At 33.9% G+C, this 25,851-nt stretch overlaps 3 protein-coding genes across 8 annotated transcripts in view; all 3 read right to left on the bottom strand.

The window, feature by feature from the left end:
- Positions 1–5,107: 5,107 nt before the first annotated feature.
- On the bottom strand, positions 5,108–9,256 carry LOC18430137 (40S ribosomal protein). 2 transcript variants are annotated; one of them, XM_020664755.2, is made up of 4 exons: positions 9,113–9,256; positions 7,030–7,079; positions 6,428–6,599; positions 5,108–5,418 (listed from the first exon to the last, which is right to left on the bottom strand). In XM_020664755.2, the coding sequence occupies exons 3-4, from the start codon at positions 6,573–6,575 to the stop codon at positions 5,279–5,281; spliced, it is 288 nt and encodes a 95-aa protein (XP_020520414.1). In that variant the 5' UTR covers positions 6,576–6,599; positions 7,030–7,079; positions 9,113–9,256; the 3' UTR covers positions 5,108–5,278. The 2 variants fall into 2 exon arrangements, with proteins under 2 accessions (XP_020520414.1, XP_006840362.1); XM_006840299.4 differs by lacking the exon at positions 7,030–7,079.
- Positions 9,257–12,536: 3,280 nt separating this feature from the next.
- LOC18430138 (SNARE associated Golgi protein family) lies at positions 12,537–17,122 on the bottom strand. 2 transcript variants are annotated; one of them, XM_006840300.4, is made up of 7 exons: positions 16,673–17,122; positions 16,206–16,258; positions 14,207–14,299; positions 13,866–14,089; positions 13,667–13,733; positions 13,199–13,309; positions 12,537–12,766 (listed from the first exon to the last, which is right to left on the bottom strand). In XM_006840300.4, exons 1-7 carry the CDS (start codon positions 17,112–17,114, stop codon positions 12,740–12,742), a joined length of 1,017 nt encoding a protein of 338 aa, XP_006840363.1. In that variant the 5' UTR covers positions 17,115–17,122; the 3' UTR covers positions 12,537–12,739. The 2 variants fall into 2 exon arrangements, with proteins under 2 accessions (XP_006840363.1, XP_088715791.1); XM_088859665.1 differs by lacking the exon at positions 16,206–16,258.
- Positions 17,123–20,879: 3,757 nt separating this feature from the next.
- The window catches only part of CHR18 (chromatin remodeling factor18), a 43,297-nt gene continuing 38,325 nt past the window's right edge, over positions 20,880–25,851 (bottom strand). For all 4 annotated transcript variants that reach the window (XR_016050288.1, XR_016050289.1, XM_020664791.2 and 1 more), the window contains exons 28-30: positions 25,105–25,163; positions 23,199–23,235; positions 20,880–21,777 (exon numbers count right to left, since the gene is read on the bottom strand). Coding sequence is in view for 2 of the 4 variants with exons in the window: in XM_020664791.2 (XP_020520450.1) it covers positions 21,532–21,777; positions 23,199–23,235; positions 25,105–25,163 (342 nt within the window). In the remaining 2 variants the exon portion in view is untranslated. The remainder of the gene's footprint in view (positions 21,778–23,198; positions 23,236–25,104; positions 25,164–25,851) is intronic.

Here is a 25,851-nt window from a genome sequence, read left to right as displayed (position 1 = left end):
GAGGAAACTGTAATTCGGTTTTTCTTTTTTTGAGTTTGGATGGAGTGGAACATTTCCGGAGTAGTGATGGCTGGGCTAAGCCACTGCTGGCCCAACAACCAAAAGGCCGAAGTTGTCATCTTTGCTTCGCTTCGGTTAAGAGTTATCTTGTTGAAAGATCTATGATCTACTGGGTAAATGGTCTTACAGACAAAAGCAATTTTTAGGTTCTCAAATTTTGGGAACTTGATCAATAATCCTCAAATATAATAAAATAAAATAAAGGTGAGGTTTATATTAGGTACCCATTGTCCATTGTATACTATACATCTAAGGCATACCTCTAAGTTTTGCCAAAAGATGTACTTCTGGTGGTAACCCTCCCGATGGCTTAAAAATCATATTTAGCCTTATATAAAATTTTAAAAATAGTGTAGATCGAAGAGATCTACAAATACTTGAAAATCTTAAGAACAGTTGGCCTAAATAGCTTATCAAAAGATGCACTATTTTAGAATTCTTTTTTTCTTTATTTCCACATATCTTGAGATGGAGATGATCAACTAGAAGGTTTTCAGTCTTTTCTACTAAATTTTTAAGGTGCACCTGTCTTCTATAGTATAAGATTGCAACCTAATATAAACTTTTTCTTAAAATACAATCATATAGTACTTATAAGGTTGCAACCTTGAACAATCCAATTAAGGCGCACATCCAAATTTTATCATAACATGTAATTTTGGTACAAAAATTCTTAGGATTATCTCAAAATCTATTTTCATATTTAATTATAAAATTTTAAACTCCAAAAATGGTGAAAATCAAGTAGATCTATAAACCTATGAAAATTTTGAAAATGGGCGGTCTGGATAATGTATTGCAAGATACACTATTTTTAGGACTCAAAAACTTTTTTTTTCTTCATATTCATGTTGTCGAGATAGTCAATTAGAGGTTTTTTCAACATTAAAACAACTTTTTTCGATGGCTTTTTGAAGTGCATCTGTAATTCTACATTTTAAGGTTGCCACTTTATATAAACTTTTTTCTTCACGTATTATGCAAAAAACAAAAAAAAGTTTGAATAGAGGCTGTTCAAAATTTGGACGGTTAGATCTAAGTTTTTATAAACTGAAAATCCAAACCAAAGAACCCTCCGAAATGGGCTGAGTTCGACCTATAGCCCCAGATGCGGGCTGAGTTCGACCTATTGCCCCAGATGCATAGCATGAAATGTGAGATGTGAAATGACCCACTAGTGATCAGATTCAAACATGAAATGTGAAGGATTGTCTACTACTTAACAATTATCTCAATGACTTTTTCTTTTTAATCGTTTAACCATTCTCACAATAACTTTAACCTTGTATGTATTTGCGTTAAAATTTAAAAGTAAAAGCTTACTCAAAAGGCTGTTGACATGGGGCCTAGGCTAAGCGGCCAGGCTTTCATTCGGCATTGTCATCGCTTGTTACTAGAACACCTCTCTCTCTCTCTCTCTCTCTCTCCCTTCTTATGAGATACCCCACTCTCTATTTGTCTCGAACTTTCATGTTTTTTAGGGAAATTATCGTAAATATATTTTAATTTAAATTTAATTAAAAAAAAACTTTAAATTTTTGTTTATCTTGTCTGCACCCTTTTTTTTCATTTTCGGTTTTTTTTTACCAAAATGACTCTCACAGTATTACCGTAATACTTAAGGAATTTTATACGGTACTTTTAGTACCATAATACTGAAGCCATTTTATATGGTACTTTAAGTACCGTAAACTTACACTAACCCTTATACGGCATTTTAAGTACCATAAACACTAATCTATGTTATACGACACTTAAAATGTCGTAAACCTGATTCCGTTTATCTATTTCATCTTTAATTATTTTTATGTTTATCTATTCTTTCTCTATCTAATTCTTTTTAATATTTATCTCTTTTTTTTCTCTCTAATTCTTTTTTATCTCTTCTTTCTCTCTCTACAATCTCATCATCATTTCCTTATAGAGAGTAATCAAACACTGACTTCAGCTATACAAAACAGAGGACATGATCTATCTAAGGAAACGATGATGAGATTGTAGAGAGAGAAAGAAGAGATAAAAAAGAATTAGAGAGAGAAAGAAGAGATAAATATTAAAAAGAATTATAGAGTGAAAGAAGAGATAAACATAAAAAGAATTAGAGATGAAATAGATAAACATAATGAGAAAATAATTTACAGCATTTTAAATGGCGTATAAGATGGGTTAGTTTTTACAATATTTAAAATTTCGTATGATGGGTTTTAGCTTTTACAATACTTAAAGTACCATAATTGGCTTTTCGATCATGGCCAGAGTTTTACGGTACTTAAAGTATCATAATATTACTTGAAGTTACTACGGTATTTAATATTACTTGAAGTTACTACAGTATTTTAAATACTGTATAAAATGATATGTATTACGGTAGTAAGAGTACCATAAAGATCATTTTGGTAAAAAAAAGCTGAAAATGAGGAAAAGGATGTAAACGAGATAAACGAAGGGTTGGGGTTTTTTTTCCAATTAAGCTTAAATTAAAGTATATTTGCGATAATTTTCCTCCTTTCTACTAGGGGTGGCAACGGGTTGGCCACCGGGTTGAGTCCACCCAGACCCAAACCTGAATAATATTTGGATCCCGGTTTTGGACCCGGATTTGAACCCATACCCGGACCTGTCGAGTCTTTGTCTCTAGTCAGGTCCATTGCCACCCTATGACTAAAAGCTTCTTCTTCTTCTTTTTTTTTTTCCTACCATCATATACTCATATTATTGCAACATTTACAATATTACACAACATTTATGAATACCCACATATACCCATATTCCTTATTGTTTTATGTAATAACTGAAAATTCCTAAAAAATAAATGTATCGGGACCATTTATGAATACCCATATAACATATACCCATATTATTCGGGTCGGGTACGGCTGGACCCGAATAGTATTCAGGTCCAGGTTTTGAACCCGGACCTTATGTTCCAAAATTTAAATCCATACCCGGATTCGAGATGGGGTCTACCCTCTGGTCAGGTCCATTGCCACCCCTACTCTCTACCACAAGAACGGGATGCCTTTGTCATGCGATGTATCAAAAGAACAGAACTTCCAAGCCTTCGGCAGCAGTGACCTGGTTCAAATTTTGCAGTTAGTAGTAACTTGGTTTAACCTTTGTAGTCTTGTGTGGATAGGCTTATGTAGCCTTGTGTAGATAGGCTTATTCTTTACAGAACACTAGCCATGTAAATCAAATTATGAATGAATGGAAGTACAAGTTAAATTTCGAAGACAGGAACAAAAGATGCAGCTAGGAGCAGGTATATGCATGGGGAGGCAGGATTTTGAAATTACCGCTGCATGCCTTAGGAGAGCCTGTGATAAGTTTGCCAGTTCTTTCATAACCAGTGCCACTTGTAGCGGTTTCACCTAGACAAAAACGTGTTCTTTCCCTTTTCCAAGTCCCTATTTTTTGAATAAATACGTCATATTTTATTCCCAAAATGTGCCTTCCACGATTCATCAACACAATCTAAGCTTTATCATAACTATTTGGAGTCGGTTATACAACTCCTAATATTCTTATTTCATTTAAATATCATTTTTCCTTTGTCATATATTTTTCATGGATTTGTTTCAGTTCCAATCCAACAACCACAACAATTTGGAGTTGGCTATACAGCTCCCAAGACTACGATTCCTTATTAAATATCATTTTTCCTTATCATATATTTTTCATGGATTTGTTTCAGTTTCAATCCACCACCACCACCACCACCACCATCCACTTAGGTATTTTATTGAACAAAAATGGTGCTATCGTTCCTCCATCGATCAACAATATTGATTCACGAATTTTGATATTTGGTAAGTATTATGATCATCTAATAAGAAAGGTTTCAATTTGTTCAATGAACCATTTGAATACCTATTGAATCTAACAACTGATTGCATAATTGATCATTTGGACCTTTCAATTCATAGATGTGGATATTAATATTAATTGCTTCCTTTTATTTACAGGTAGCCTTCAAATCCAATTAAGTCATGAGTCTACAACAAGAGCTTATGCTATTTTTCTCTAAAAAATTGGATAAATTATCACTATAATAGTGCTTTAATTTTATGAAAATCTTACCTTTCTCAATACATAAATAATGTACAAACATATCCATCTGAAAGGCTTAGCACTTATGACCCTCGTATCCGTGTCAAACATCAACCTAATTTCCTAATCTTCATAAATAGATTAGATAGTGCCCTAATAGAGATATCATTGACTTGCTCATGGACTTAATCTAGGAATGCACACTCGAGATGACTAAGATGTGGTGATATCCACATGGATGCTTGGGCACTTGATGTTATGCATGGCCATAACATACAATATTTCCATACATGATTCCATACAATATTTCCCTTGCTACTGTGACAATCTCCCCCAATTTTACTGATTGTTTTCCAAGTCATTCTAAGAAAACAAATTTAAATATGAAAATAGGATAAATTTCAATGAAATGTGAAAAATGCAAAACTTTTGAAGACCTTAAAAGTTCAATGCAGAAAGGATGGAAATTCTTTATCCTTTTAATAATCTTATTTCACTTTTTTCTTTTTACTCATTTAGTAGTAACTTTATCAGTTCTCTCAATTTCTAATAAAACCCTCATCTTTGAAAGAACTCAAAAAATTTCATTGACCACGGCCCCCCCATCTCTAACTATGAATGATATGACATGCCTTCTGAATACAATAGAAATAAACTTTGAACAAAGCCATCTAACCAAAGAAAAGTGAGCTCATATGTGTAGACCTCCGCAGCTCAAAGAATATGAAAAAAGGCAAAAAATAAAAAATAAAACAAAATAAAAAATAAAAATAAAATAGAAAGTCCATATTGCCTGTAAATTTAAAATCCAAAGGGCTGAAAACTACAATGTACAAAACTAATTGAGGAAATAAATGAGAAATCAGCATAGCAAAAACTGTGCAATAGGAAATGCATTTGATCAGTCCCGATCGCACATTACAGATGAGCAACTGGTATATACAAAACAACACATTGGAAACAAGATTAAAGAAAGAAAGAAAGAAAGAAAGAAAAATTAGTATCAGAAACTTTTCCAATAGATTAATTTAGAGACTCCATGGCACCATACCCATCCAACCCTCTTCTATGGTAATATTGTAATTTAATAGAGATCATAAAAACTACATATAAACTTGAAATCCTTACAAAGACTAGTTAACAGAACATAAAAACATACGTCGTCTCATTATTTCTTTTCATAGGCAGCAATGTTTTGAGGTTCACACTCAGGACTAAAAAGGCGGACCAGAAGTGCAGTGGTTGAGCTTACGCCGATTGCTCCAGAACCTGCCCACCTTAGAGACCTTGGAACTGTTATTCTGGGACCTGCATTCAGTCCACCAACCCAAGAAAATATATCATTCCCCAAATGCATTTATGATGGTCATAAGAAAGGATTCTCAGTCTGATATTATCAGTTGGTTTTAGAAAGTATAACATCCGGTTATTTTCTATTTGGGCTCATTGTTAGCACTCGCAAGCAAAAAGATGATTGCATACTCAATTTTCTTCTGATAAGTGAAGTAACAGGAAGTTTTTTTTATATATGGTTTCACTTGAAAATTTTGTGATATCTCTAGCAAAAATGGAAATAAACAAAGAAGGTATAGACTTACAGAATGCAAAAAAAAAAAAAAAAAAAGTAAAAATAATTTTGTATAAATTTTAAAATGAATCTTTTTCGCTTTCTCATTTTGGTCACCTCTCGGTGACTTTTTGTACCTCTCTCTTTCATCAATACAATGTTAACGGTATCAAAAAAAAAATTAAAATGAAATTTCAAATAAATTGCTCCTAAAACTGCAAATTTTTATAGGCATTACAAATAAATTGTTCACTATAAAATAATCATAGCAAAATGAGAAGTAAGGGAGAAAAGAGCATCACATTAAGGAAGATATCATCTAAACAAAAACATATGATATTCTAGAGAAATTTTCAAATAATATATACATTAGTCATGGGATTGTATAAGACCATTAACCTATTTACAAGAAGGTCTGAATCATCCCTAGCCTCAGATATCAAGTCAGGCACCTCGCATGTGTCATTTCTCCACAGAAAGTTCAAAAAAGATTTTCTCAGATTGAGCAAGGTCAACAGCAAGCTTCCAGCCTGCCCAATTGCACATCTGATGCGTACGGGTGATTTTGGCCTTCCTAAACCGAAGATAAACGGTCTTATTATATACCTTCCCATTAGTTACTGGGTTTGGTTGATCCATATGACTTCTCACCCCGGAAAGCAAATGAATTGATCTTAAGCACTTGCAAAGCTCGCGTGCTCTGTACTGTGGTTTTAATTCAATTTCAAAAACAGATAGAATAGGACTAACCATAATGTAGTCTACAAAGGGTCCAGAACCCTAAAGCGCCACCAACACTAAAAATAGCAGCTGTGTGCCTCATTAGTCGAGAACACGGTTTTGCATCAGATCTCGACAGCTCACCATCAGAAAATCCAAATAAACGCCTCAGAGCCATCACTGTAAACCTCTAAAGAACTTCCTGAGCTCATAGACACAAAACATGTAAACAGGAAATCCTCACTTTAGATTAGATAATATTACCATTACATAAAATAAGCCACAGATAATGCAATATTGCAGATAAATCCCTCTAGTTTATAGCTTTAAATTCCCACCGCATCTTAGGTAGTAATGAGACACCTTTGCAAGAATCAAGAGATGATTAACTAGAATTAGCCTAGTGTGCAATTTATGAGCTTTTGCCATTTCAAGCACTTGGAGAAGCAACTAACTGGTCCATCAAGGATCAGCTATCTTTTTTTGCATCTGAACCCCCATAATAATTTCTTTCTAGAGTTCACATTGGAATACTTTTGCATTTGGGAAGAACTGGGAGATTTGTACAAAATTAGCCCAATCTTCATTCAGAATGTGCAGATTTCAAAAGATTCCCATCAACATAAGCTCACCCCCTAACTAAAACATTGAATGTGGAAGAATTACTGGAGAATAAGCGCGCCTATAACAAAGAAAAAAAGAGTCAAGCTTGAATAAAGAATTTCTCCAAATTAACATGTAATAAGTAGAAAGTTTAATACAACCAAATATTAGGGCAACTTCATTAGTCTTACTATGTCAATGTCCAATCTCTATAACATGAATATGCACTGACAGTCTAAAAAATAATAATAATGGCTCATTGTATCCATGGAAGCCCTTCTCTCTAGAATTAATCCATTACCTCAACTTCAGCAATCAAAGCTCGGTTCCACTTTGATTCATGTCTTTAATTATCTAGTTCTCCTTTTTCCTTTTCTCCTTTTGTGGCTTGTTTCCCATGAGTTTATCAACGCTAATAACTATAATTATAAGTAGTGTTCTGAAATACGACTCAGCCAAGGTACTCGGACCATGGCTGAGGCGAGTTACTTGGATTGTACAGTTTTTTAAAAAGAGACAAAAACGAAAATTAAAGGTTATATAGATATACTTTGGAGAACAGTTTCAAATGGAATAGAGTGAAGGACCGGTGATTCCCTGTGTGTATAGATGAGAAGTCTTAGGTTCCACTTCACTTGTTGTCAAAGTTTTTTTGAGCCCGCCAAGCGCAGGGGTCGTACTCTCTTACGAGAAATGTCCAGTGGCATGCTGGTTAGTTTGCCGCCTTTTTAGATGCCCCTTTGTATATTGTCTCATGTTCGATCCTTGTGACAATGACCTTTTTTTTTGAACTATGGTGGGTTGAAAAAAAAAGAAGAAACTAGGGGCTAAAAAAAAAAAAACAGAAATGTGCAGTGGTTGCCGTGGGGAATCGAAACCCAATCAAAATGGCCCCTAACATGCTAACCAGAACGCCACCCAGCATTTTGTTGTCCCAGAAATGACAACTTAACTATATAAACTTAATACGAGAGGCCGAGTAACTCGGCTGAGTCCAAGCGACATCAGCTGAGTCTTGAAACACTGATTACAAGACTAAAATTCCCAGAAACATTTTTTCAAACACATTGACAAATTCGACTCAGGGAAAAAATAGTTAAACCCCATGATAAAATTACTTATTGAAAGACAATAACAAAGAGTTCATACACAACTAAAGGAATGAACCCTAGCTTCTGGATCTTCTATGAAAAATTAGAAGGCTGGAGAAATAAGTGAGATACTATCTGGCCCAAAATGTAAGGCATGATCAATCTTCACTCAGTTTCAGAGAAATTATTTTTGTTTTATCCCCACTTAATCACAATGTTTCAGAAAAGCAAATGATATATATATATATATATATATATGGACCTGGTTTCTATGTGGCCAAGCCCGCATATGTAGAAATGCGGGCCTCTTAATAAATCTATTTTTGAGATGGATATTAGGACTTAATTTTAAGGACATGTAACCTCTAACATGGAGATCATGAATATGAAAAGATAAATAAATTTTAAAAACTAGAAATAATAATTCTAGTAAGAAAATATTTGGACCGTTAGTTTCCATTGTTTTTAGATGGAAGACCTACTTGCATCCATCTTTAAGATGGATGCTTTACACTTTCTGGACCACATACCCACATGAAACAATTTTTCTATATATATATATATATATATATATATATATATATATATATATATATATATATATTTTTTGATGAATTAACTCTATAAACAAACGGCTTCTTTAAAATGTAAAATGCTGCAAATAATAATGCAATGGAACATACAACTAGCCTCTATGAATTAAAAAAAGAAATCATATAACTCAAGCATGATTTCAAAATAAAAGACAAACAGATCTTTAATTATTATTTTTTCATGAAGTAACCCTGTAGACAAACGGCTTCTTTAAAATGCAAAATGCTGCAAATAATAATGCAATGGAACATATAACTAGCCTCTATGAATTAAAAAAAGAAATCATTTAACTCAAGCATGACAATTAAGACGATTAAATAAACGATAAACAACTAAAAAAACAAAAATCAAAGCCTATTACGTATAAGAAGCAGCACATGAGAATTGATAGGGGTGATATAATGGTGGTCGAAAAGTACACACTTACAGCAGTTCAAAGTATTTAGGGTTTCTTCTGGTTTTGTGGAAATGGCAGATTAACTGGCCTTCTTTGATTGCCGTAATAAGAAAACAGCTTCTTTATAGAGGGATGGGGGTCCTTGAGCACTGAATACTACTGAGAGAGGTCCTTGCACAAAATATTAAGATCTCGGCCTTATAAAACCACACACAAAATTTTATACTCCTATATGAGTATACTGTCTATTTACTTCTTAGGGTAAACCCCAATATAGAGTACTCTCAGGACTTATTGGGCCGGGTCAATTACCATTCGGTATTCTCATTTCATTAAAATTACAAACACTCCACCCACGTTTTTCTTACTTTGGTATGTAATTTCTTCAATCCACATACTAACCTCAATAAAAACAACTTCCAAATTAAACTCCCATGTACTAGAAAAAAATATTGTCTTAAGACCGTCCAATTTTTCAAAGGCGAGATCTAAGTATAAAAGAACTCAAATTCTATTTTTATTTGTAAAAAATAATCATCTAATTTTTTTTAGGTGCTTTCCCAATTTTCAAAGAGCAAAAAAAACACCCAAGTAATCTTTTAAGTGAGGGACAAAATATACTCCCTTGGGAGCATATTATGCATATCCTTCTTTTGCGGGAGATGATGAAGGGGTTTATTTTTGGGGTTTTATTTATGTTAGCACCCTTTCAGGTGATACAGACAATTTAGGGCGAAAATAGAAGGCCTAAGTTTTACATTAAAAAATAAAGCGGTACTTCAAATCTCAATTTGAAGAGGCAATCGGGAAGTCTAATATACTTTCAAATCGATCTTGTCGACCTAAACAATTGTATGGCTAGATTTCCGGTGCTAAATATATTTTAAAACTTATTTTCCAAAATTGTTAGATGCCCACTATTTACGAGGCCATTAATTTTAGGGAAATTATCAAAAGCATATCTTTTTTAAAAAAATAATATAAAAAATAAACTTCAGAATATCCAAAACCTCATCCATACTCCTTTCCTCAATTGTTTGCATTTTTTTTTGACAAAAATACCCTTTATGATAGTCTTAGATCCGTGAAAGCATCATTGTTGACTTAAAACTGTGATGGTTATGAAAGGTTTTTTATCTTCGAAATAGATTTTCAAGTGTATTAAGGGGTTTTCTACTTCAGGTTTTGGAATTAGAGTTCAGTTTTTAGTCTATGCCATATGCTAACCACACCCTAAATCAATTGCATACCTTCTCAGAGGGAGAGGACCGTTTTAGAGGGGATTTGTGTACTACAATATTGTTTGTTTTTGGTGTAATGAGAATGAGATAACAATTATATTTCAACCGTTAGATTTTAATTTTCACAGTTTGGGATGTGTCACAAAGATAAAAAAAAATATTTAATTTTAACTTTAAATTTAATCGTTAGGACAATCTCTAGCCATCTACTTTCAAATCTGACCGTAAAAAATGATTGTGACCTCTTTGTACTAAAAATCAATAGCCTTGATCAAATGATTATATGTTAATGTAATACTAATTTTGTATCAATTTAAAAGAATTTGAGAAATCGGTGTACTTATTATACTTATTATAGGAAGGATAGATTATTTTGCATGACTTGAACTCGAAAAAACCATATTTCAACTTAGTTTATTTTTAATCAACTTGGTTTATTTTGGGGCCAAACTTGGAAGGGAGGAACCCTAAACGCCCCTCCACAGCAAGACTCAAGGGGGATTATATGATCTTGGAAAAATGTAATTGAAGTGATAATTTTATTGAGAAAATATCATTAAAAAGATCAAATAATATAATTAAAGTGATATTTTTCTTGAGAAAATATCATTAAAAAGATCAAATCACTAGTTAAATCAGCAAATTCATCAACAAATTTGCTACTTTAATAAGATAATATAGTTGAAGTAGATCCTCAAATGTTTGCCAAGAAATGCCTCATTCCGTGATTTGTAATCCTAAATAATCAGGGTTATTTTGATAATGTGGCACTAGACTTAAACACTCCTACCTGTACCCCAGGTCCTAAAGTGATAAATAGGAAATTTAGTGACAAAGCACACGGTTGCTTGTTCTGAGCTCGAGACCAAGAATAATAAATTTCAATGAAAAACACATGTTCTAGGTCCGGAATCTAGATCAAGTATGGCTACTTGAATAACTTAGCTACAGTGAATTATTAAAAAATTCTTATTTGCTCCAAGTTCCAAATCTAAACTATGCATTTCATTAATATCTCTTATTTCAATTTTGGAACTGACAACAATAAGGGGCAATTTAGTAATTTGTCCCAACTTATTAAACCCAATTACCAAACCCCTCACACCACACCAGGTAAATAAATAAAATTCAGGTATATAAACCAGGGGATACTTCTTAATAAAACATGATAGCATTTTAATAAAAAGGTGTGGTTTGCATAAAGTCACAATTTTAAACAATCCAAACATAAATTTTATTTAAGGCATAAGTCTAAATTTTATCATAAATATAAATTTGGTACCATTAATTCTTAGGATGGCTTGAGAATCTATCTTCACCTCTAATTATAAAATTTATATTCTAAAAATAGTTCAAATAAAGTAGATCTATGAACACATGAAAATCTTGAAAATAGACGATCCAAATAATGTACTGCAAGATACATTATTTCTCGGACCCAAAATCCTTTTTTTTTTCATATTCACACATCTCGATGTCGAGATGATCAATTAGAAGGCAACATCAAAACCACCTTTTTTTTTTTTATGGATTTTTTATGTATACCTCAATTATTTATTTGAAATTTGCAACCTTATGTAAACTTTTTCTTTTAATAAAAGGTGTGGTTGTATAAGGTTGCAAACTTTAACAATCAAATTAAGACGCATCTCCAAATCTTATTATAAATATCATTTTAGTATCAAATGTTCTTAAGATGGCTTGAGAATTTATTTTAATCTCTAATCATAAAATCTTAAACTTAAAAAATAGTTCAAATTAAGTAGATCCGTAAACATTTGAAAATCTTGAAAATAAACCGTCTAGATAATGTGTTGCGAGATAAATTACTTTTATAACTCGAAATTTTTTTTACCTTTTAAATTCATACATCTCAATGTCGAGATGTCCAACATTAAAACAACCTTTTATAATGGATTTTTGAGTGCACCTTAATTCTATATTTTAAGATTGCAACCTTATATAAACTTTTTATTTTAATAAAATAGCTGAGGAAACTCACAAACAAGCTTTCATCTCATTTTTAACTATATTTATAACGTTATTGTCGTTTTCCATAAATTCTTTTTCCATTTTATTATGATTCTTCTTCCATCAGTGCAGTTTAAAATAGGGCGGTTATTAATTGATCCAATGAATGGTATCTATAATAGCAATAAAAAACTAGTGCTGTTGTGTGTGCGTGTGTGAGAGAGGGACAAGAGAGAAAGAGAGAAGGGTAAAACATCATATATTTATGGGATACAAATACAATTACAGGGGTATTCTAACAGCTGCAATAATCAGCAATACTTATCTTGATTACAGTTCCAATTTACAATAACAATGACTTGACCTAGTATGATCTATATACACCCAACATTAGGCTGGCTTTCTGCATAAGAAAAATTTAGAGCAGAGCCCTTATTTTTTTGTCTTATTCATCGATGTCCTTTACTGCATCCTGCACACCAAAATTGGAACACAAAGCAAAATCAGTGTCTTATGGCCATTTTTTTACCAGAAAATACTCATCACATATCAAAAACCATTAATTAACACTATAGCTATACAGTTTGGGCCATAATTCAGTGAGAATACCTGCTAGGCAGCAAGTTTTTGGTTAAAATTCAGATATATTCAAAATTGTTTGGCAGAATCAAATATATCTTTCAGAACACCTATCCTTTTGGCCATTTCTCAACAATTCAACAATATACTGCTCAGAGACCCAGGAGTTCAGGCATATCAGATTTCTAATGGCTGAATTATAAATCGAAATGATGATAATTGCATCTTCCCCATTCAGATTTACAGTATATGTTAAGCCCATTATATCAATATTTTCTGCTTTATTTCTCAAAATTTATCATAAGCATTGAGTATCAAATGTTACCTTTGCAAGCTGTGTGACATAAGCTGCAGCAATGGCGGTAAACAAGAGGCCAAGTCCAAGAGTCACTAACTGACCGTTTCCACCTGGCAAACCCACATCTGACTCTTCTTGCTAAAAGTCGCCAAAAAACCAAACTTCAGATTAAACAAAACGAAACAAACTTAAGAACTTAATAAAACAATAATAATAATAGATAAAATTGAAGAGCCAAGAAACCAAACCTCCATATAATATCAACATAAATGCAGAATCTTTAAAAAATATATATAAAAAATAAAAAGCATACATAAAGATTCCTCAAATTGACAGTGATCTAAAAAGAAGGGAGAATATTGAGGGAGAAGAAATTCTAAGACAGTTGTGAAATATGCAAGAAAGTTTCCTAGAGGAAACCAGTTCTAAGGAGACAAATGTAGCCTATAGAAGGAAATCTAGCAAACAACCAGTACAGAGGCTGAGGAAACTTACAATTATGGCCCGGCCAAAAGCACCAGCACTGACATAAGCCCAAGTTCCAGGAAGCATTCCTAACCAACTGCAAATTTACGATTAAAGTTTAAACTTAAATACTTGATTATATATCACTACGAGGGAGGGAGGGAGGGAGGGAGGGAGGGAGGGAGGGAGAGAGAGATGGTTTGATGATAACATAAATAAATATTCTTACCTGCCCAAAACATAAGGAACAAATTTCACCGAGGTCAATCCATAGAGATAGTTTCCGAGAGAAAATGGGAGCAAAGGGCTTAGTCTCAGAAGAGTAACAACTTTGAAGCCATTCTCACCAATGGCCCTATCAATGGCAAGAAATTTTTTATTTCCCTCCACCATTGTCATAATCCGTTCTCGAGCAAAGTATCTTGCAATAAGAAAGGCAACTGTCGCTGCGACCTGAAAAGTTATACAAGTGCCTCAATAAGGTAGACATTAACCCAGCAAAGACGATACAATAGGACGTTACACCAAACTCTAAGTGAAGAATGCGCCTGGTTTTGCAAACCATCATACCGTTCCGCTGATCGAAACAATAATAGTGCCTGTAACTGTTCCAAACAGAAGTCCAGCAGACATTGTCAACGGAATGGCTGGAATTGCAAGAACCTGCAAGATATTGCATTAACGGCTCGAGGTTATCTCAAGATGGGAGTTTGATAATTTGAAACAACTTTGAGTAACAGTGTAATGGTAATAAAGCATGATATACATTAGTCCCCGAAATTCACAAAAAAAAAAAAGAACAAGAAGTAAACCTCATTATCAATAGTCTTCTTCTTCTTTTCTCTTTCCAATAACTCGTTATGGATAGTATACAATAGTTTGGCACAATAACTGATTTTGTCCAAAGAAGGAAATTCCTTGGGTGAAGAAAAATGCAAGATATAATTCTAAAAAGATATAAATGAATGTGATTCATGTAAAAGCACCAATAACAAAGAAACATGATCCATGTAATACCTTGAATTGAATTAAAATTTATAAAAATCATGTCAAGGTCGTTATGGAAAAGGTATGTGATCACTTCGACTGGGACTCCTCAGTATATAGGATGGTCCCCATGGGGTTCAGCAAGGACGGAAATAAAGTGAGAGAGCGCATTTCCCAGGTCTCCTTCAAGAGTGTACCATATACCCTTCCGTGCCTGCCAAACACCACCCCATCCTATTCATCACAGAAGCTGGACTAATGGACAAAGCAACCAAGTATATCAGAGGTTTCAAGGTTGGTTCCACTAATCCTGTGGTAGCCCATCTTCAGCAAGCAGACAATATTTGGACCTTCAGTGATCCAAGCCAACAGAGAGTTTCAAGATGATTCGCTGATATGTATGAATAGGTTCGGGGAAGGGACTGAGAAAAGGATTTAAGTTTTGGTTTGACACTTAACTTTGGGGCACTGCAAGCTCAAGTTCCAAGCATGACAATGCTACTATACTTAGCCTAGCAGTGTTGATGATTTTGTGAAAAAAGGGGTCAAGTGGGTCTGAAATCTCAAGGTCTTAATTAATAGGGAGCTTGAGGAAGTTTACATACCTTGACATGTAAAACAGGATGCTATCGTGATTCTATAGTGGTGTCCTTCTATAGGATCCTATTTCAGAGGAGGGCTTCAAGCCACCTCATATGGAGTGTTATGCAGATGATGTCCTTTTATCGTCACAACATTAGTCACATAATCTCAAAGGATACTCCGATTCCCAAAAACATTCATCTGAAGTGCAAAGGAGATGGATACATAATGGGCCACCTCTTATTGAGCTGCTTGTTCACCTTCTTTCTCTTTAAAATTATTTGGATCAAACGGAGTGTTTACATGCAATATTCACCAGCAGCTGATTGAGTAGTTTACTTTAGAGGATAAACTTGTCCTGGAAGATTAGTCCTCTAGTTATCTAACTGAATTTGAAGGGATTGTGATAACCAAATCTTTTAACTAATATACACGACTGTAGAGGATATATGCGATAGAATCAGGCACACTGTAATCTTGGGTTCTCAACTTCTGATCAATATGGAGTCCGAAGCATATGGCATTCAAGAAGCTCCCTAGGTTAAGGCTTATATTTTGTTGGGTCCCCCAATAAAGGTGGTATCTAGCTCAAGTTTGATGATATATCCTTGGTGAAGATTGAGTGAGCCCTCGGGCATGGGAGGTATTCTGAGAGGTTGTGTCGGCAATAGATCAGAGATTGCAACAGAGGAAAATTCAAATAAGAGATTCCCTTACTGCAGTAGTTGTGAATAGCCCTCATTTCGAATATGGTCTATGCAGTAACTAGTGTGTGTAACCATTACAACTGTTTAAGTATCAGTGGATGTCACTATGGGTAGAAAAAAAGAAGCTTGCTAATTTGTTTGGGCTGATGTGTGATATAAATATCGAATGCTTGTTCACCATAAATTCTATCAAATTTCCCTATAATACACTCATTTTGATCTAAGATGGACCAAATCAACCATATATAAATCAAAGAACCAAAAATTGCAGGCAATTCTAAATGCAATCTCACCTCCAATCCAGCATAAACGGCCACAAATAAAGCATACCCAGCTGGTCCATAATCTGTGTTAGGAATCATTTTATGAGAGTTATCCCACACATTTATCATCCTCCTAATCCAAACAATAAAAATTCAGAAATCTAAGTTGTGAATGTGACGAATATTTGATCACATTGAGATGATTTTGAAGAATTTTCCCAGTGCATAACTAGCATAGTTTCTTCATAATATGTAAACAAATTGATGGATCTCAAACATAAACCATCTGTCCGTTTATTTTCTTAAAGAGACACTCCTAGCTTTAACAAAACTTCAAAATGTACCAACAAAAAAAGAGAAGAAAAAAAACAGAATTCCACAAAAAAAAAAAATCCAAAGTCATTATTTTCTAAGTTAACATGATCTGAATCATCTGCTGAATACTTATTAGTAGACAAAATGGCAATTAAAAGAAGGAAAAAAATCCGAAAAATTACCCTCAATGAAGCCTGAGAACTGTGTAAGAAAAGCATTAATTTGATCGCGATAGATATAGCCCACAGATCCAAACCCGCCGATAACCCCAACAAGCAAAACCCCAGCCAAAACAGTTCCTTTCAAAGCAGTCTCTCCACCACTGTCCTCTTCCACAGTTTCTTTCTCTTCATTGACAATCTGAATCTTTTTTCTCTCCTCTGTCTCTTCATCACTATTCTGGGCCTTTTCGATCCTAAGGTTAGGAGGAACGCTCGAAACCTTCTGTGAAGCCTCTTTCCTGGTTTCCTTGAGAGAAGAGCATGGTCTGAAAATGTGGTACCGTTTGGGTCTGAAATTGGGGAGGTGAGAGAAAAGGGAGAGGGGTTTTAGAGGGAGAAAGAGAGGGGAAGAGAGAGAAAGTGTGGGTGTAGGAGGAGAAGGCCCTGGTCTCAAAGGGCACATTTTGAGAGAGAGAGAGAGAGAGAGATTTTGGTATTTACAATTTGAAAGAATTTCTTTTGTTGGGGGAATGATAAAAGGAGAGCGGTGAAAGAGTAGTGGAAGCTCCTGGTTATGTCCACGTGGCATCAGATAGACCATCAGCAAAGTGACACGTGGAACAGTTGCGATTGGCGGGAGAGGGCTGAGGAATGACTGAGAGGTGTTTGATAACGAATAAAATAGGGGAAAATCTCACACTCTCTCGTAGTACTTGTGACGTGGTTTTCACATGTTTGGGAACAGTAAATCGGGAGTAAAAGAAAATTTAGTTTTTTTCTATTTCACTACTTTTTTGAGGAAAGTAGCGAATAAAAGGCATCCTGGGTTTTTGGAGAAAGTTACGACTCATTAACAAATATAATAATAATATGTATTATATTATAATATATAAAAAAATTTATATTATAAATAATATTTTATAATATATAAAAAGTGCAGTTTGGACAAAGTCGAGGCTCTAAACAAGAAAAATAAAACACACCTTCAAATAGTATTGAGAAATGTGGTTTCAATACTTTGAATCTTTGTGATAGCCTTAAAATATATTTTTTATATTTAATTATAAAATTTAAAACTTAAAAAATAGTGTAAATTGAGTAGATTTATGAAAACTTGAAAATCTTGAAAATTGACAATACAAAAATACGTTACAAGATGCACTATTTTCAAAATCAGAAATCCATGGAGGTTTGCTATTTCTAATATACCAATTATGACATTTAAGGAATCCCCTTTCACTATTCAATAAAATTCAGCACACCACTCTCTCTCAAAGGCTTTAGTCCTTGTTATATTGCCATCAATTCAACATCATTAGGTTGAACGACACCACAAGGCCCAAAGTAAGTGAAAACCATAGCACCCCAGAATTGCAAACGACACCTCCCACCCCACTTGGGCTGGGTTTCCAAAAGAACTTCCATCAACGCTGAGCTTAACATACCCATTCAAAGGTGAAGTCCATTGTCCTTTCAGTTTAACTTTAAAAAACAATTGAAGATTGAGAATAATATCTACCTTAGAAACCCATCTCCTTTCTTCACATTGGAATACCAAAACCATTTTGATTAGTTATTTAATGAAATTGTTGAAATTTGATTTGATGTTATGTTAAAAGGAAAAGTTTATATAAGGTTGACATCTTAAAATGTAAAATTAAAATGCACATATAGAATCCTTCAAAAAAAGTTGTTTTAACGTTGTAAAAACATTTAATGGATCCAATAGAGGAGCCTACCTTCAATTAGTATCAAGAAATATAGTTTCAATACTGGAAATCTTTGTGATAGCTTTAAAATACATTTTCATCTTTGATGCAACAAAAACTAGATTCAAAATGATCGAATAGCCTCAAAATCATAGATGTTGCCAAATCAAATATTCGATCAACGAAGTGAGATAGTTCCGTCACATAAATCCTCCCCTTTTTTTTTGAGTAACCGTTGTAAAAATGTTTTCATAAGGAGTCCCTCGAGCAGTAAATGGCCGGAACGGATGCTAAGCATGCATCCCGCACAAGTGTGAGCAAAATAATTTCTCTCCTATTTTATACAAAAAACTCTAAAATTTTGAACTAGCATGGATAGCTTCGTATTTTCGTCCCACTTAAAGAGTCACATGCCAAAAGTTTCAAACCTAATTTTATAAGACTTGTAAAGTAGTGTATTTACATAATTTGGTTAAACTCAAGTAACCAAAGCCAAATGACAAAACTAACCCTGCATATTCTGAGTCAAATGACAAACTTAGCCCTGCATATTCTGCGTTCGAAACCCAAAATGATATGGTTACTAACACTCCATTCAAAATCATTCTTTAGAAAATACTCGTTTTCAAATAGCACACCGAAAGTGTGACTCTTAAATGGAAAAGTTTATAAGGTTGACACTTTAAAATGAATAATTAAGGTGCACATTTAAAATCCTTCCAAAAAAGTTGCTAACATCTAGTTGACCATCTCAACCTCGAGATGTTTGGATATGGAGAAAAAAAATGAAATTTTAAGTCTTAAAAATAATACATCTTGCAATACATGATCTGGATTGTCTATTTTGAAGATTTTCATGTGTTTATAAGTCTACTTGACTTGAATCATTTTGTAAATTTAAAATTTTATAATTAGAGATCTTAAAAAATTTCACACTAAAATTGCATCTCATGACAAAATTTGGAGGTGCACTTTAATTTGATTGTTTAAAGTGGCAACTATATACAAATCCCACCCTTCTTAAATATCCTTAACGATCTATATTTTCTCAAAAAAAATTATTGTCATATTTTATCAATTAAAAGAACCTTTTAAAATAATCCTTTTTTTTTTTATTTTTTTATTTTACGTGCCAAGTTCATAACTCATTGGGATTGAAGGAGTTATACTAAACTTACTGGGGTATAAGTTATTATATAAAGTTTTTAGCTGACTGCTGACAATGTGAACTAGAATTTATTGTTTACTTAAAACTTAACATGATGAATTGGCTTTGTATAAATACACACATACATACACCATTTTTATTTTATTTTTCTTTAATTAAAGAACCTTTTAAAAGAATCGTTATTTTATTTTTATTTTTTTTTACGAGCCAAGTTAGTCATGACTCATTGGGATTGAAGGTATCATACTAAACTTACTTGGATATAGGTTATTATATAAATTGTTTAGCTGACTACTTATAATGTGAACTAGAATTTATTGTTTACTGGTCAATGGGCTTTATATAAAGGATGCAGTTTGTATAGAGCCTAAGCTCTAAACAATCAAATTAGAGCCTACCTTCAAATAGTATCGAATAATGTGATTTCAATATTGGAAATCTTTGTAATAGCCTTAAAATATATTTTTACATTTATTTATAAAATTTAAAACTTCAAAAAGAGTATAGATCAACGGATCTAAAAAAACTTTAAAATCTTAAAGATTGACGGCCCAAACATGTGTTACAAAATATACTACTTTCAAAACATGAAATCCATTTTTTCCTCATGTCCATGCATCTTGATGTCGAGATATCAATTTGAAGATATTTGGGCATCAAAACAACCTCTTCTTATAGAATTTTTGAGGTAGGCTCAAATTTGATTGTTTAAAGTCTACGCTCTATATAAACTTTTCCCTAATATAAATACACATACATACACCATTTTTTAACTATATTTTTAATTAAATCCGAACCAACCGCACTTTTTTCACAGCACAATTTTCTTCAATGGTGAATCTTAAATGGCGAGATCTAAGTACTGGAAAGTTTCCACAATTTTAAATTGAAAATAAAAGCTTCTAAGTAGGTCTTCTAACTGACAGAGTACACGTACACTTATTGCTCCTGAGGGAGCATAGAATACCCATTTTTATAAGAGTATACCTGCATTTTTAAGCTTCCAAACCTTAAAAAGGAACATTTTGATTTTTTTTTTTTTTAACAAAATAGTTGACAACCACCTTTATTAATTGACAAAGTCCTCGAATTACACTTTTTTTAACTAAATGATCGTTTTAAAGCAATTACTAGCCATTTTAATAATATTTTCCGAAGTCCATACAAATATTCTTTCTACCTGAGAGCTCTACTTCTTCCTTTTTGTGGTTTTTTGAGTACTTAGTGTTTACCTGAGAGCTCAACGCAATAAGCCCCTTGGCTAAACACACCTGCATTTTATGCAAAACCGCTTAATTTTAAGATAAATATCATCCATTATTCATCAGAAATCTTCCAGAAACAAGAACCATTGCGAAAATAGTGAAATATAAAATAAAAAAGTCCAAAATTACATCACCATGAAATCTTCCATAAACAAGAACCCGGATTACGAAATAGTGAAATATAAAAAAAATAAGTCCAAAACTCCAGAATTACATCATAATTATCCCATGTTATACCCACTTTGATGTAGGCTGAATATGTTTCTACAAAATGCCCCTTGGTCTGGTGAAATGCATCTTAATTAAATTATACTTTTCCTATATACATTTAAATTACATAATACCCAAAGAAGAAAGAGGAAAAAAAGATTGAGGTCCAGAATAACCCAATTTCTAGAAAAACCAAGTATTTTCTCTCCCTTCAAAAGAAAAATAAGAGGGAAAATGAGACCCATAATCTTCATCACCATTACTCCTCTCTCTCTCTCACACACGCACACACACACACACAATGCGTGCACTGAAGATCGGTCTTCATCACTATTCACATATCCTTTCCCCTGATGTTCAGTAGAGTTTTCCATGCACTTTGATAGAAAAACCAAAAGAGATCAAGATAAGGCTATTTGCTAACTTCCCTCAACACCAGGTCCTGAAGTGATACTATACAAAGAGGACCTCTAACAAATGAGGGATAAAAATGGCATATATACAGCTATCTCCACATTCCTAAAAAGTTCAAAGTCTAGGGTTCTTTGGTTTTAAATGATCATCCTCGCTACCATCACTACCACGACAACGTTTAAGAAACGAGTCCAATGATGTCTGAACCCCAGATTTGCCCTTGCTCGGACTTGATGAAGCCACTGTTTGAGACCTAAAGTTGATGTTGGCCTGGCTTGGAGAATTCATTGCTTGAGAGCCAGAACGGTTTCTAGTCTGGCAATTTGAAACTTCCAATGAATTTTCTCGCCCGTCAAATACCTATTAAACATTAAAATACCACTCACATTACTATAACAGAAGGTATAAAGTCACGGGCAAGGATCAGAGAACAAAGAATGCCCAATTAAGGCTATAATGTTTCATAATACTCAGGGCACAGAGCTAATATAGAAGCCATATCTCGCTATCAAATTCAGTTATGATGAGGAAGTTGCGATCAGAGCGAAAGAACATTCTTTGGTAATTCTCCCAAACATTATTTTCCATTTTCTCTCGGTTGTTTTAAACAGTTTACTGAAATTTGACCACTTAACTTGAGAATGACTTTGATGTAAATATATAAATATTTTTCTAAAAAGGAATGACCAACAGCAGTAGATCTTTGGATCTCTCTCTCTCTCATTCATAATGGTAATACCCTCCAACTTCCTGTGTTATGTTTAGACACAAGGGTTACCGGAAATTTTTACCTAAATACCCTTCTAAAAAATACTCTAATACATTTTCAAGGGGTACTTTTGTCAAACTTAAGGAGACTATTCAATTACGTTGCCATTTTAACCAGTGAACGCCTGTCCTGCAACGAAGAGGAATGAACAACGAAAAGGAGAGAATAAGGAAGACCGAAGACTGGTTTTGAGGGGATAATACAGGTTTTAGTTAAGGCATGGTTTAGACACAATGATTGCTTGATTTGAAAGAGTTCGGTGGTTTTAATAAATTGGGTTTTTAGTGTTTTCATTGGATCTCAAGCTAAGTGGATGTCGTTTCTCTGTCAAAAGAAATTGGATTTCAGGTTTCTGGATTGGGATTTTTCGATGGAAGAAAATGGGAAGCTCATGGTGACATTGCTCTGACGTTTGAAGTGTTTGGTCATAGATTTGCTTGAATCTCAATCCAAGTGGGTGGTTTATCTCTGAAAAGTCAGTATCTCTTTTCTCTCTGCAAAATACAGGACTTTTTCCTCTTTGTTGGTGAGATAGAACTATAGAAGCAAGGATTTCTGATTTGTGCCTTTTGATTCCTGGGTTCCTCACTGAAAACAGTTACAAGGCTCAAAGCATGCTTCAAAGGATCTCTGGTTTTTACGCTATAGTAGTAAGAAGCTCCTACAAAACCACATTGGACAGATTCAAGTAGGGAATTTTCTCATCAAATGCAACGGTTCCTCTTTCTTACTCTACAACAATAAATATCCTGGTCTCTAATTATCTTCTAGAAAAGAAGAGAGCAATCCATTGTCAAGGATCTTTAGCTCTCTAGGATGTTGGAAGATTATATTCATAAGAAAGATCATGTCTATTTTCCATTCGATCATCAAAAAGAATGATTAGGGGTATTTTGGTCAAACTACATATGGTAGGAATCAATATTTGTCAATTGCGCTAGAATGCAGGATTCATGTAATCCATTAATTTTTTTCCTTTTAATATAAAAAAGGTAAGCGAGGAAATGCATACCTGTCCCAAATTTTCCAACTTGCTCTGGATAACATCCCTGCATGAAAAAAAGGATTTCCATTAAGGAAATTATAGAGCATCAAATATGATAATCACAAACAATGATTCTCATAAACTTAAAAAATGACATAATGGACTCAAACCGTAAACACTTCATACACATTGTATTTAGAATTGAATCTATTGGTAGCAACAAACAACCTTGTGGACTTAAACAGCAATGAGAAAGAGTAAAAGAAGCATTCCACCAGGGTTCCACCATTCAGCTTCCAAAAAATCCCTTGAGGTCCAGATTATGAACCACACATGTTAGTGATGTAATTTTTTTAATTGTTCAATTCAAGTACGCCATTCTTCCAAAGAAAATGTTTCAGTAAAACCTCGATTGCAGTCAATGCAACTACATCCGCACCTCAAAACCCATCTTGGATGTGGATTGGCTGCTCCTCTCAACATCTGATCTGGACTGCCGATTTCACGATCTTGACATGGTCATTCATTTCACATCTGATGGTTTTTCAGTCCATAGTTGTAGTCTGTGGACTACAATAGCAGCGCAACTAAAACCGGACCCTTTTTCTCAGACTTGTGTTGATCCTAATTTATCATTTCTAATAGCACAACTGCAAGTCAACATTGAGTTTTTGCTGCTAATAAAATGAAAATGATTTGAGGTCTTCTTCTTTCACTTGACCTTATGATTGAGCCTAAAATGCTACAAGCATCATCATCATCGAAGCCTTTTCCCAACTAATTAGGGTCAGCTAGACAAATTCAGGTCCAGCATTTTGCTATTAAGGGTCATACCCTCAATGAGGCCATGAGTCCCAAATCTTTTCTTACTACTTCCAACCATGTCCTTTTGGGCCGACCCCTTGCCTTTTTTGAGCCTTCCACCTGAACTAACTCGCACCTCCTAACAGGTGCTATGCGCAGTCTGCACCATATATGGCCAGTCCACCTAAGTATAGGTTCTCATATCTTATCGCCTATTGGTGCCACATCTAAATTCTCCTTAATGTATTCATTTCAAAATCTATCCCTTCTTGTCTTTTGACTCATCCATCTCAACATCCTCATCTCAACAACACTCATTCTATGGGTATGTTGTTTCTTGACTGCCCAACATTCCTTCAAGAAAAACATACCCATAAAATGCTACAAGTATCTGAAACTGAAACACTACAAGCATCTGGCAAAAGGTTATGGATGACCAGATTGAAGCTAGACTCGAAATTAGGAATTTTTCCAAAAGGAGAACAGCCATTGATTGCATATAGGTTTACAAGGTAAAAACATAAGATGGACAGTTGGAGTCACAGAAAGCTAGGTTGGTGGGCTTGGGTATACGTAAAAATTTTCATAGAATACGGGGAGAAGATCTGGAGAAAAAGATAAAACACATTCTATAGTGATACCAATGGCTGCAGCTAAAAACAAGCATTATTTCAGATGGACTTGGAAAAGGCCATCTTTTGTGGTAATATGCAAGAGCACATCAACACGAGTCCCCCTCTAGTAATGGTTATGAACCATAAATTTATGGTGTTTAGGAAGATTTAGTATACTAGTGTAGTTAGAAGGTCTCTGAGCTAGCTAAAGATAATTAACATAAAGTGATTAGGGGTATTTTTTTAACAAATGATAGTGATCATGCTATGCACGATTCTGGGATAATTGCACAATTGCATAATTCCTAACACTTGGTTAAGGAGAATTATTAGTTCAATAATAAGCTTCTAAGTTTAAGTAAAGTAGTACTAACCATTTCATGTTCAACATATAACAAAATAAAAGCCATAAGCACAAGAAAGAAAGTATACAGTTCAAATAATGCGAAGAAAATGCAATCACAACACGTATAACAAGACATACAATCAAGATAAACTAAAGGAAGTATAATTACCAAATGATGTCATCTACTGTGTCATTGGCAAGCAAGTAGTAGATATTCACAGATGATACCTGGAAATGCATCCCAAGGAACAAAAGTAATTAAAGCAAAATCGGTGTTTTATCTTACACATCGATATCAGTGTGTTTAGCATATGAAAGCCTTTTGATATCTTAGCCTGGAAAAGTTTAGAAAAAAGGAAAAAATACTATGAGACCATTTATCTTTCTAACGAGGAGGTCACTACGAGCCATTAGTTTTCAAAATGGATGGCTTGAGGCGTCACAAAGTTTGAGAAATTTCTTTTTAAACATTGAGTCCAGCCAATGACGCACTCACAACCACCTAATTTGAAGAAGACTGGAACACCACTTAGAGATTCCATTGAACTATTTTACCATCTACCTAAAGCATGCAATAAGACAAAAACCAATATAAAAGTTTATAAAAGAAAAACACACACACAATGACCATGCCCAGAGCACTTTATTTATTCCTTTTGATTTGGTAAGTGGAGGTTACACATCAAAGTCATTGTTCTCCATGCTGAAACCCTAAAAACCGTGGAAAGAAAAAAAAAAAAAAACCATCATTAACTCTGATAAGAACTTTGGAAATCTCAAAAATCAAAGGGATAGTCCCCTTCTTCCAAGCTTTCCTTAACTAATTAAAAAGCTCCTGATGCCAAGGCAATCATGTAATGGATTCATAGTTACACAACTTTCACCCATACTACTTAAAGAAGTCCGATGTTACACC

This window comes from Amborella trichopoda, chromosome 2, assembly GCF_054954075.1.
Source record: "Amborella trichopoda isolate Santa Cruz 75 chromosome 2, AtrichopodaSantaCruz75HAP2 v2.0, whole genome shotgun sequence".
Lineage (NCBI taxonomy): Eukaryota > Viridiplantae > Streptophyta > Magnoliopsida > Amborellales > Amborellaceae > Amborella > Amborella trichopoda.
This window is presented reverse-complemented; position numbering and strand designations above follow the sequence as displayed.